Source organism: Oncorhynchus clarkii, chromosome 28 (assembly GCF_045791955.1).
Source record: "Oncorhynchus clarkii lewisi isolate Uvic-CL-2024 chromosome 28, UVic_Ocla_1.0, whole genome shotgun sequence".
In the NCBI taxonomy this organism is placed as follows: Eukaryota; Metazoa; Chordata; class Actinopteri; order Salmoniformes; family Salmonidae; genus Oncorhynchus; species Oncorhynchus clarkii.
In genome coordinates, this window is record NC_092174.1 from 9247540 (window position 1) to 9260888 (window position 13349).

A 13349-nucleotide genomic window follows, 5' to 3' on the forward strand; every position below is an offset into this window, starting at 1 on the left:
GGCAATAAATTGTAATGTCCGTACTGTGAGACGCCTAAGACAGCACTACAGGGAGACAGGACGGACAGCTGATCGTCCTCGCAGTGGCAGACCACATGTAACAACACCTACACAGGATCGGTACATCACATCTGCGGGACAGGTACTGGATGTTAACTGCCTGAGTTACACCAGGAACACACAATCCCTCCATCAGTGCTCAGACTGTCCAAAACAGGCTGAGAGAGGCTGGACTCAGGGCTTGTAGGCCTGTTGTAAGGCAGGTCCTCACCAGACATCACCGGCAACAACGTCGCCTATGGGTACAAACTCACCGTCGCTGGACCAGACAAGACTGGCAAAAAGTGCTCTTCGTTGACGAGTTGCGGTTTTGTCTCACCAGGGGTGATGGTCGGATTCGCGTTTATCGTCGAAGGAATGAGCGTTACACCGAGGCCTGTACTGTGGAGAAGGATCGATTTGGAGGTGGAGGGTCCGTCTTGGTCTGGGGATGTGTGTCAGCATCATCGGACTGAGCTCGTTGTCATTGCAGGCAATCTCAACGCTGTGCATTACAGGGAAGACATCCTCCTCCCTCATGTGGTACCCTTCCTGCAGGCTCATCCTGACATGACCCTCCAGAATGACAATGTCACCAGCCATACTGCTCGTTCTGTTCTTGATTTCCTGCAAGACAGGAATGTCAGTGTTCTGCCATGGCCAGCGAAGAGCCGTGATCTCAATCCCATTGAGCACGTCTGAGACCTGTTGGATCGGAGGGTGAGGGCTAGGACCATTCCCCCCCAGAAAATCTCCGGGAACTTGCAGGTGCCTTGGTGGAAGTGGGGTAATATCTCACAGCAAGAACTGCCAAATCTGGTGCAGTCCATGAGGAGAGAACTTGTTCAGTTTATGTCTGTTGTTGAATCTCGTTTTGTTCATACAAATATTTACACAAAGTTTGCTGAAAATAAACGCAGTTGACAGAGGATGTTTTTTTGTTGTTGCAGCGTTTATAAAAGGTTGGAAGAAAACCTGGTTACAGTTCTCTACTTGGGTATGAAAAGGTAGCAAAAAAATATGCCAGAGATACACCGAATAGCATTTCCTATAGGACAGCAGCCCACATTTATCAGAACCAAAATAAATACACATTTTTACCACATTTATGTTACATAAATTCCATTATTTTATACCTGTGATGGGTGTTAAAGGTGAAGTGAACTGTGGTTAAGGATTGTATTGGGCAAAAATACTTTAGCACTTCATTTTTCAACATAAAAACTGTGGCTGGAAATGTAGTATATGCAAGTAAGGGTGTCAAAACTATCAGTAGAGTTGAAAATGAGATGGAAACAATGAACTTCAGATTTTTATTCGGTACATGAAAACTTAAAAGTAAATTGTCTACACTTCATCATCACACACCCCTGATTTTTATCTGCAAAAGTCTGTTTGGTGGAAAAACTCCACAGGTGGGAAAATGTGTATTTTCTTTATGTAGATTTTAGAATATTAGCATGAAAAATCAGTCGTGAATTCGATGGAAATCTAGCTAGAGAGGGAAACAAAGTCCCACATTTCTTTATTTGAAACAAAACAAATAGTATTTAAAAAAATGTCCCATCAATAAAAAAAGAATTTAATAAAAGACACTAAACAAAACCCTTTCCTTCTGGCACAAAGCAACATCCGTATTGAAAAACATTCTTCCAATGTCCTTCAGTACAACGCCCACAGCTGCACTCCTTGTGAGAAAAGGGATTTTCCTTTACGTCCAGACAAATGTTGAAGCTCCTGAAGACAACAGCTAAGTACACTGAACAAAAATACAAACGCAACCTGTAAAGCATTGGTCACGTTTCATGAGCTGAAATAAGATCCCAGAAATGCTCCATTTTCACAAAATATTTCTCAAATTTTGTGCACAAATTTGTTTACATCCATGTTAGTGAGCATTTCTCCTTTGCCAAGATAATCCATCCTCCTGACAGGTGTGACATATCAAGAATCTGATTAAACAGCATGATCATTACAAAGGTGCACCTTGTGCTGGGGACATTAAAAAATGAAATAAAAATTGCAGTCACAGAACACGCCAAAAGATGTCTCAGGTTGAGTGTCATCCAGAGCTGTTGCCAGAGAACATAATGTTAATTTCGCTACCATAAGCCGCCTCCAACGTAGTTTTAGAGAATTTGGCAGGACCTCCAATCGGCCTTACAACGTGTAACCAAGCCAGCTCAGGACCTCCACATCTGGCTTCTTCACCTGCTGGATTGTCCAAGACCAGCCACCCGGACAGCTGGAGAAGCTGAGGAGTATTTGTCTGTAATAAAGCCATTTTGTGGGGAAAAACCTCATTCTGATTGGTTGGGCCTGGCTCCCCAGACTGCACCCCTGCCCAGTCATGTGAAATCAATATATTAGGGCCTAATTTACTTATTTAAATTGACCGATTTTCTTATATGAACTGTAACTCAGTAAAATCTTTGAAATTGTTGCGTTTATATTTTTGTTCAGTATACATTGTTATGAATAATGATAGTGTCCTATCATGGTACAAAAAAAATATATATTCCACAATAACTGCACCTGTATATAGTTCTCACATTTGAGGAGTAGTGCACTTTGTCTATCTCATTCTGCTGCTCCATGAGGAAAGTCACTCAGGAGAATCAGCTTAAGATCAGTGCAGGGACCTTTTGAATGGTTCCAGCAAATTAGATAAGTGTGGGTCAGAGTGCGTGTCTGTCTGAGTGGAACACAAAGGTTTCCTTCGTATCGTTGAATTAACCCACGGTGACGAATCGGCTGCCTTTGCTGGTTTGCGCAGTGGCGATGCGCTGGTCTTTCAGGATGCGGAATCGCTCATTCAAAGTCAGCGCCGTCTGCTGTGACAACAGTTTGGATAGAGAAAGATTGTCAGAAAACCAATAATTCACGTCACACATCTGGGTCATGTTGACTAGGCACAAAATGTATGCAATCTGAACATTTCAAATAACAAACACTTGTCTACCTTTGCATTGCATGTTTTAAAACAGTTTCACATTTTGATAGAGCATGCCCTAATGAATAGGACCCTGTACTCACTAATTCACAGGGTGAAACCTTGATTTTGAACCACCTGGGGGAGTTATACTCTTGACTATTTAGTTCAAACACAGTTCTTAAAATGTATATGCTCATCAGGACAAGATCCGAGCCACTTGGGCTGCATTTACACAGGCAGGCTAATTTTGATGTTTTTCCACTAATCTGTCTTTTGACCAATCAGATCGACTCATCAATAATTGGGCAAAAACTCAGAAATGGGCTGCCTGTGTAAACACAGCCACTGTGTGATTGTGCACTTTTATCTTATTTTCACCTGTTTCCCCACGCTATTGATGTCAAACTGCAGGGGGACTCCTTTAGGTGGTACTGGTTTCTTCTCCTCCTCCACCTTGACTGGGGACGGGCTGATGGGTGCCGAGGGGTGCAGGGACCAAGCACTGGGAGGCCTGGGGGAACAGAGAAGAAAATACATGGTGAGTGGTTGTTTATCTCAGCCCAGGAGTATTTCTTGACTATGTGAATTGTCCAGGCAAAACTCTGGCCCTTCATTATGATCAGGTCATATGTTAAGGAAAAACTACTGGTCCTGTGTACTCAGTCAGCCTCTGTTCTGAAAGTGGTCTGTGTGAGCTCATAATGGGACTCACTCAGGCTGCGTCATGGTGGCAGTTGGGTTGTCGATGGAAACGGTCAGGATCCCACTGCTGTTTGTTGACGTGCGCCACCTGGTGGACAGACAGGCAAACAGACAAACATAGCGTAAGACAACCTGTGGATAACGACAAGCAAAGGTAACATTTGTGGTATTCAAGAATGATGGGGTGCACCAAATTATACAGAGGAATGTGGTCTGTCAAGAGGTGACAGTCAGTGTGTTCATTCTCTCACACACAAACACACCCATCCACATTAGGGTTGCACAATATGGTCAAAAATAAATAAAAAAATCAGAGATTTCTGTACCAAATATTGTGATTTTACTTGCGATTGTAGACCAGAGATACTTAGATACTTGCGACAAAGATTTTAGAATATTCTTCACTTTATCCTCTCTGATTAAGAACAAGCTGTTACACTCCACCACTGGTACCAGTCTATTTGAGCATTAGGAACTGCCTGCTTGAGTGACAGGGGGCGGGGCTTGGTGTGTGTGGGATTAAGCAATAAACAAAACCTTTTTTATAAAATGGCCATTACAGATAGCTAAGTGGCATTTCAAAAATAATCGCAGCCTCTTGCAATATGGATATTCACAGCCCTAATCAACACACAGGTCAAATACTCACTGGCGAGATCTAACTGGAATAGGGGGTAGAGATGTTGGAGCTGGCTTCTGCACCTGGGCGTGAACCTGCAGTATGGACGAATGTACAAGTGAGACAACTTTTCATGCACTGGGTCTGTTCTAAAAAAAAGCTGCCTACTATCAGACACCTACAGACAAATAGAGAGCATACCTTGAGGCCCCTGTGGAAGAGAAACGTGGCCTGGCGAGCTTCTCTCTGGGTTTGATGGACAGGGGGCAGAGGCCTACAAGGAGAACACAAGATGGAAGGTTGGTTGAGACAGGAACAGAGATAAAAAAAAAAATCCATGACACCCTTCGTTTGTGGAATGACATTGGAGAGCACTTGAAATACTTAAAGTTAACCCTTCGATGTTTGCAGATTTTACAGGCCTGGATACGTATACGGTGTGTATACAGTATGGCGCAGGTTTTCCGTTAACCAGTAATAGCCAACTTTTGACCCCAACAAAAATAATAGAAGACGATAAAGGAAATTGGCACCGGCCAACATAAAGAAGAAAAAATCCCATTGAGAATTAATGCTTTTTAGCCTAATCACTGATGGAAATATCAGTCTATGCACATTCATTTGACTGGTCATTTTTATTAGTTGATAGCTTAATTTGCATAATCTATTTATCACTTGTAGGACCTACAGCATACAGAGCCTTTGAGTGGAAAATCTGTCAGACAGCGCAAGAGCTGCTGCATCTTGTGGCGCTTTTAAGACAACTAGGAACTCGGGGGGGGAATAGGTCAAATCATGACATTAGTGATCTTCTTCCCGAGTTGGATGACCGATCAAACCGATTTTGCCCAGTTGGTCATGAGTCAGAGCTCAGAGTTGTTTTGAACGCAGCCTCAAACGGAAACAAAAGGCAGGGAGGCTTCATCAGCTTGGCACACACCACTTTGCAATGAACTGGAGGCAGTATGCATTTTGAAAACATATACTTAATTGTTTGAAACTTGAATGTTTTGATACATACTATGAGGCAATATCTTACCCTGCTTCAAAATGTAATCTCTGTGACATGAAACTGCTCACATCTGCAGTTCCCTTTTGAAAACAGTGTTCTCACTAATTGCATTATGGAACAAACATTTGCACGTAGCCTACTGCCTTGTGCGCATTGTCAGACTGATTGCTTTTTAAAGTTTATTTTTTAACGCTTTTTTTTTAGCCTAGGGCAAAAAAATTGTATGAATTTCAGATCTATCGTCCCCCAACTGTCCATAGTCTGAGAAAGAAATAGCCTATTCCAAACAATAAGCTGTTAATCGTCTTGTTGGCTGAGGAAAAGTAAATGTGGACAGTTATTCCTGACATGATGACTCCTTGCTGTCCCCAGTCCACCTGACTGTGCTGCTGCTCCAGTTTCAACTGTTCTGCCTTATTATTATTATTCGACCATGCTGGTCATTTATGAACATTTTAACATCTTGACCATGTTCTGTTATAATCTCCACCCGGCACAGCCAGAAGAGGACTGGCCACCCCACATAGCCTGGTTCCTCTCTAGGTTTCTTCCTAGGTTTTGGCCTTTCTAGGGAGTTTTTCCTAGCCACCGTACTTCTACACCTGCATTGCTTGCTGTTTGGGGTTTTAGGCTGGGTTTCTGTACAGCACTTTGAGATTACAGCTGATGTACGAAGGGCTATATAAATACATTTGATTTGATTTGATTTATTCTAACATGTTTAAATCAGAATTCGGTAAGAAGGACTGCACATTGTTGCATTCTCGACTTGCACGTTCTGTTAATATGAATTACCTTATTCTAAATATGATTTCTGTCATTCTGAGCACAGCGGCTGGACGCTGCAATCAAGTTACGCACCCAATGCACATGGGTCTGGTACATTTCTAAAATGTTAGGTAAATTCAAATGTTACCGGTCAAATGTCCGACGCCACATTTTTCGAATGGAAAACCTGATATGGCACTTCCACCACATTACTGAAATGATACAGATCTGCAAACATTGAAGGGTTAAGGTCAAGGAGAAGGGGTAAATAGCGAATTTGTACCGACTGACAGTGTGACGTGGTTATATTCCATGGAGGGGACTATTCCAGGAGTAAATTCTGCAATTGTAATTTTGTTACCGTCCCCGCAGCTGAACGGGTCTTGTATGTGTCATCGTGTTGGGGCCTCTCTGTACGTCTGTCTGTCTGTACGGCCTCCTCTGGCCTTGCATCTGTCTGAATTGGGCTGATTGGATAAAAGGCCACGATTGGTTGTTGAAGGGCCGCGGTTGGTTGTTGAAGGGCCGCGGTTGGTTGTTGAAGGGCCGCGGTTGGTTGTTGAAGGGCCGTGACTTCTAAGAGGGAAAACGTAAATAGAGATGGTGAGCAGAGGAGCGAGGGCTCCTTTGGAAACTAACTCACTCCTCCTCCTCCTCCTCCTCCTCCTCGATCCCAACAAGGGTTGTTTGTGTTCATTAGGCATGAAACAGGAAAACGGTCCAAAACTGAGTGCAACATTTTGCCCTAATGAACATGTCCCAGATGTACGAGCCCTTAGTACCTGGTTGACAGTCGGTCGGTTGAGTGGACTGATTCCTTTCTGTACGGCTGCCGTCTTCCGGGCCGCCAGTCCAGTGATAACCCCTTGACCTCGGCTTTGACCAACCAGAGGGGGAATCTTCCGACCTCTTCCAACACCCACTCTCGTTACCCCCCTTCTTGCTACACCACCTCCTGGAAATGACATGTGGACAATCCAAATGTGATGTCTCGAACAGGTTCATTGGTATTATAAGTGGAGCTAAAGTCTGCCATTTCAAATATCACAGGAATGACTGTATGAAGTTATACAACAATAGAAAACCATCTGCATTAATGAGCACCACAAACAAAGCTACTGTACACACCTCTTTGGGTCTGTCCTCCAGCTCTCGCTCCAACTGGTTTCCCTTGTACAAAGCCCTTTCCTTTCTGTAATGGCCTGCGGTTCCCCGGGCCTGGCCTCCGTGCTTGTTGCTCTTTCTTGTTCAGACGAATGATATCATCTAGGGAAGTAACAATATTATAAATTGACTCGTCAGTGAGCTCTTTTTCTAGTCAATGTAAAATCTAAATGCCAAGCATATGAATGAAAGTTTGTCTGACTCCTGGAAGTCTGAGCTGACTTTGTACATTATAGCTAACTGTAGCTACATTCATTACTCACACTGACGTTTGGATGGGCCTAATATATACATATAGCTTAATGTTCAACTCATAAGACCTACAAAATAGTAACTAGTTAACGTTACTGTAGCTAACGTTAGCTGGCTTGGTCGCATTGAATGAACGCAGCTAGCTAACATGTTGCCAGAGTAGTAAGAGCTTTCAGACTTTGAAATAGACAGTGGAATGTATATACATATATTTAGTTATATAACAATGTATATTATGACCTTATAACCGATTAGCTGGCTAGCTACTTTACATGCGAACATTAGCTATGGCTAGTTGCAACAACCAAACCCGAGCTACTGGTAACCACCACATCAAGTGTCGCGAGCGGCCTTACCTAAAGACATGTCAACCTTATCAGGTCCCTCAGAAGTGCTCCCCCGTACAGCCGAAAAACCAACGTTACTCATACTGTAAAAATCTGGAGAATGTTATGGATAAAATTACAAACTGCGCTTCAACTGCAAACTATAGCAAGCTAGCTAGCCTAGCTATCTACGTGAAATTAAACTCCCTCTGCAAACGTCTAATACACGCGCACTAGACACGAATGGCATTTTGGGATGTGTAGTTTAGATGCCAGTAGACCCAATAAACCCTCTGTTACAGAACAGAAAGAACACACAATGCATATATATATATATAGTGGTGTAAAATACTTAAGTAAAACAAACTTGAAAGTAAGTCAAAAGTCAATTTTGGGGGTATCTGTACTTAACAATTTATATTTCTGACAACTTTTACTTTTACTCCACTACATTCCTAAAGAAAATAATGTACATACATTTTCCCTGACACCCAAAAGTACACGTTACATTTTGAATGCTTGGCAGGACAGGCAAATTGTCTAATTCACGCACTTCAAGACAAAATCCCTGGTCAACCCTACTGCATCTGATCTGGCGGACTCACTAAACACAAATGCCCCTTGCTAGCCGTAAATAAAATAAAAAACAAGAACATTATTCTATCTGGTTTGCTTGATATAAGGAATTTCTAATTATTTATAATTTTACTTTTGATACTTAAGTATATTTTAGCAATTACATTTACTTTTGATACTTAAGTATATTTAAAACCAGGATTTTACTGGGTGACTTTCACTAAGTATGAAAATGGGTACTTTTTCCACCACTGTGTATATATATATATATACAGTTGAAGTCGGAAGTTTACATACACCTTAGCCAAATACATTTAAACTCAGTTTTTCACAATTCCTGACATTTAAATACCAGTAAATATTCCCTGTTTTAGGTCAATTAACAGGTGTGCCTTGCTAAATGTTAATTTGTTGAATTTCTTTCCTTCTTAATGCGTTTGAGCCAATCAGTTGTGTTTTGACAAAGTAGAGGTGGTATACAGAAGATAGCCCTATTTGGTAAAATACTAAGTCCACACCATGGCAAGAACAGCTCAAATAAGCAAAGAAAAACGACAGTTCATCATTACTTTAAGACAAGGTCAGTCAATTTTGAAAAATTAAAGAACTTTTCTTCACACATTTCTTCAAGTGCTGTCGCAAAAAACATGAAGACCGCCACAGGAAAGGAAGACCCAGAGTTGCCTCTGCTGCATGGAAATGTGAAAGGAATGTATGGAAGTGTGAAAGGAATGTAGTAGAATATAACACAATAGATCTGGTAAAAGTTAATACAAAGAAAAAAAACAGATGTTCTTTTGTATTTTTTTTGAACCATCATCTTTGAAATGCAAGAGAAAGGCCATAATGTATTATTCCAACCCAGGTGCAATTTAGATTTTGGCCAATAGATGGCATCAGTGTATGTGCAACGTTTTAGACTGTTCCAATGAACAATTTCATTTATTTTCAACATTTTGCCTCAATACTGCCCAAATGTGCCTAATTTGTTTATTAATAACTTTTCATGTTCAAAATTGTGCACTCTCCTCAAACAGTAGCATGGTATTTTTTCACTGTAATAGCTACTGTAAATTGGACAGTGCAGTTAGATTAACAAGAATTTAAGCTTTCTGACAATATCAGATATGTCCTGGGAAATGTTCTTGTTACTTACAACCTCATGCTAATCGCATTAGCCTACTTTAACTCAACCGTCCCGTGGAAGGGACACCGATCCCGAAGACGTTTTAAAGCACAGCTTTTGATGATCCTTGGTTGGGGCCTAAACAGATTATTTGTACCAATTGCAAACGTAAAAAATTGGTCGTCCGATAGTCCAGGATTATGAGGAAAAACATTAAGTTCCACAATATTTATTCCAGCTAGGTCCAAAGTGTGACTGTGGCAGTGAGTAGGTCCGGAGACATGTTGGACAAAGCCCACTGAGTCAATGATGGCTCCGAAAGAGTTTTGAAATGGGTCTGTGGACTTTACTATGTGAATATTAAAGTCACCAAAAATGTGTATATTATCTGCCATGAATTCAATGTCCGTCAGGAATTCAGGGAACTCAGTGAGGAACACTGTATACGGCCCAAGATGCCTGTAAACAGTAGCTATAAAAAGTGATTGAGTAGGCTGCATAGATTTCATGACTAGAAGCTCAAAAGACGAAAACGCAGTCATTTTATTTTTTTGTAAATTGAAATTTGATTAGTTAATTGACGATAACTGCCTTGGAAGTGAGGGATCTAACATTAAGTAGTTCTATTTTGAGATGTGAGATATCACAATCTCTTTCAAAAATGATAGCAATGGAGGATGTCTGTATTCCAGTGAGATTGCTAAGGCGAACACCGCCATATTTAGTTTTGCCAACCTAGATCGTGGCACAGACACGGTCTCAATGGGGATAGCTGAGCTGACTACACTGACTGTGCTAGTGGCAGACTCCACTAAGCTGGCAGGCTGGCTAACAGCATTCTGCCTGGCCTGCACCCTATCTCATCGTGGAGCTAGAGGAGTTAGAGCCCTGTCTACGTTCACTTTACACCATCTCTCTCTCACACACACACAAATTATTATTATTATTATTATAACACTAATAGTGAGATAAAGACTATTACATGCAGGGCTCCGGAAGTGCCTCCAGCTTCTGCAGTTTCTCCAGTTCAGCTGTGGTTGGCATGGTGATGTAAGTTCTGTTGGGCCAGAGCATCTCTCAGGGGTTGTTGGTTTCTGTGGACATGCTTTACCATTTCCAGAGTGGAATGTCATCTTGTTGTGACATCTTGTGCGAGTCACTTATTCTTTAGCCCATTTGCAACTTTCTGTTGTCCTAGATTTGCAGCTTGTTGAACCCGCTGTTCTGTAGGGACACTGATGGACCTTTGGAGACTGTGCGGGGTACAAGACAGGTGTTCAAAACGCAGACGTCTCGCAGCTGTAATCATGTTCCGTGCACTGTCTGTGCATACTGTGGTAACTTCGTTTTCAACATTCCACTGCTTTGCTAGATCCATGAAATACTCAGCGCACGTTTCAGCATAGTGCCTCTACTGTCTTCATTATGGGTAGAGTGTGTGAATGCAGTTTCCAGTTTTCATTAATGTGGTGGACAGTAACCAGTGGTGTAAAGTAAAATGAATTGAAAGTACTACTTAAGTATTTTTGGGGGGGTATCTGTAATTTTACTTCACTACATTCCTAAAGAAAATTATGTATTTTTTACTCCATACATTTTCCCTGACACCCAAGAGTACTTGTTACATTTTGAATGCTTAGCAGGACTGGAAAATTGCCTAATTCAAACTCTTAATTCACACATCAAGAGAACATCCCTGGTCATCACTATTGCCCCTGATCTGGCGACTCACTAAACACATGCTTCGTAGGTTAATGATGTCTGAGTGCTGGAACATGCCCCTGGCTAGCCGTAAAAAAAAAAAAAGACAGTTATGCTGTCTGGTTTGCTTTATATAAGGAATTTGAAATGATTTACACTTTTACTATTGATACTTAAGTATTTTTAAAACCCAAAAACTTTTACTCCAGTAATATTTTACTGGGGGACTCACTTTTACTTGAGTAAATTTCTGTTAAGGTATCTTTACTTTTACTCGAGTATGACAATTGGGTACTTTTTCCACCACTGGTAGTAACCCCAATGTAGTTGTTGTTACTGACCTAAGTCCAGTGGTCTCTGGTGAGAGCAACAGCCAGTTAGTTGTATGTTTCAATTCCTCTGCTTTCATAGCCTTCTCACTTTCATACAGCTCGTGTATTCTTGTAACGACTGTGACACGTGAACATAACTCATACTTTGAGTCATTCGATGCTATCCGAATGATATCCCTCAAGCCTTCGTCCTCCAAAATGCAGACAGGCCTCCAAGCTGTAGCTATCCGCTTGGCTGTTGCTTGTGTTAGCTTGCTGCTAGTCAACTTGTCCATAGGCCTCCTGCGCGCACCCTAGCCTGCCTCCATTACTACTAGTAAAGTTACTAGTATTGCCAGTGTCAACAGTATGTTTGTGTAAGACCCAATGCTGGAGAAGAGAAGCAGGTACGGGGAGTCAACATTTAATTGTAACAGACACGGAAACAAGACAATAACAGTGTCAGAACCGGGTAATACACAGATGTCAGTCAATTAATGCAGCAGCGGGGAACAGAGCCGGGGAATTGACAAATATAGGGGAGGTAATAAACAGGTGATTGAGTCCAGGTGAGTCCAATAAATTGCTGATGCGCGTGACGAGGGAAGGCAGGTGTGTGCAATGATGGTGGCAGGAGTGGGTAATGCAGAGCAGCCCGACGCCCTCGAGTGCCAGGGGGGAAGAGCGGGAGCAGGCGTGATAGTTTCGCTTGTAAATGATAACAAAGACTTGATGTACTTCGGTGATAAACAAATGAAGCCTTGCAGTGGATGCAAATTACTTTGGTTTTATCCAGAGAGCCATCTATGAGTGATTTGAAATTGAATTTGCCTTACTAGCATTCTCCATCATTCAGTCATACAAGTTGCTATCTAGTAAAGTGGCTGTCAAACTAGCGCATTGGCTGCCAGACTTGAATTTGAACTATGGATGGTTCAGGGGGTCAAGCTAAAAAGAAAATGCATTAATTAAAACCTGTTATGGATGATGCGAATTTTCGCTGCTTTTTGTAAAAAATCGCGCAACATTTCAAAGTCCTGCTACTCATGCCAAGAATATAGTATATGCATATGATATGTATGTGTGTATAGAAAACACTCTGAAGTCTCTAAAACTGGTTAAATCGGGTCTGTGGCTATAACAGAACGTGTTTAGGAGTAAAAATCCCTGGTAAAACTGTTTACCAAAAACACAAAAAAAATATTCGTCCGCCATTCAATGAATTGTTTAAGGCGACCTAAAATAAATGAAATAAATAAACGCCTACAGCTTCCACACGATGTCGCCATTGCTGTCAATTTCTGACTCATTTATCCTTGGTTACAACACGAATAAACCCCTCCTTTCTTGAGGCGCACCACAGTATGTTGTGAAACTGAAAAAATGGACGATGATTTCCAGACTTGCTGCTATCGAATACAGATCGCCCCGTGATCAATTTGATACATCATTAACGTTTAGTAATACCTAAAGTTGGTTTAGAAAAGTCGTTTGAAGTGATTTGTAAAAGTTTATAGGCGACTTTTGTAATTTTAAAAAGTGACGTTGCGTCTTGTAAATGGCTTTTTGCAGCATCAGACTGGCCTTCAGCAAATGACATTTTGGGTATACAATGACGGATTTAATCGGGAAAAAGACCCAATTGTGATGTTTATGGGACATATAGGAGTGCCAACAAAGAAGCTCGTCCAAGGTAATGAATGTTTTATATTTTATTTCTGCGTTTTGGGTAGCGTCGGCTACCGCAAAATCTGTTGTTTACGTGTCGTGCTGGTATTTTGGGGGGGTGCATGCTATCAGATAATAGCTTCTCATGCT

At 41.5% G+C, this 13349-nt stretch overlaps 1 protein-coding gene across 2 annotated transcripts; it reads right to left on the reverse strand.

The window, feature by feature from the left end:
• Positions 1–972: 972 nt before the first annotated feature.
• Positions 973–8062, reverse strand: LOC139387197 (UAP56-interacting factor-like). Of its 2 annotated transcripts, none has more exons than XM_071133263.1 (9): positions 7848–8062; positions 7204–7341; positions 6858–7030; positions 6437–6651; positions 4497–4569; positions 4326–4390; positions 3687–3764; positions 3353–3485; positions 973–2873 (listed from the first exon to the last, which is right to left on the reverse strand). In XM_071133263.1, exons 1-9 carry the CDS (start codon positions 7918–7920, stop codon positions 2772–2774), a joined length of 1050 nt encoding a protein of 349 aa, XP_070989364.1. In that variant the 5' UTR covers positions 7921–8062; the 3' UTR covers positions 973–2771. The 2 variants fall into 2 exon arrangements, with proteins under 2 accessions (XP_070989364.1, XP_070989365.1); XM_071133264.1 differs by having other exon boundaries at positions 1079–2870; positions 7848–8058.
• Between the last annotated feature and the right edge of the window lie 5287 nt (positions 8063–13349).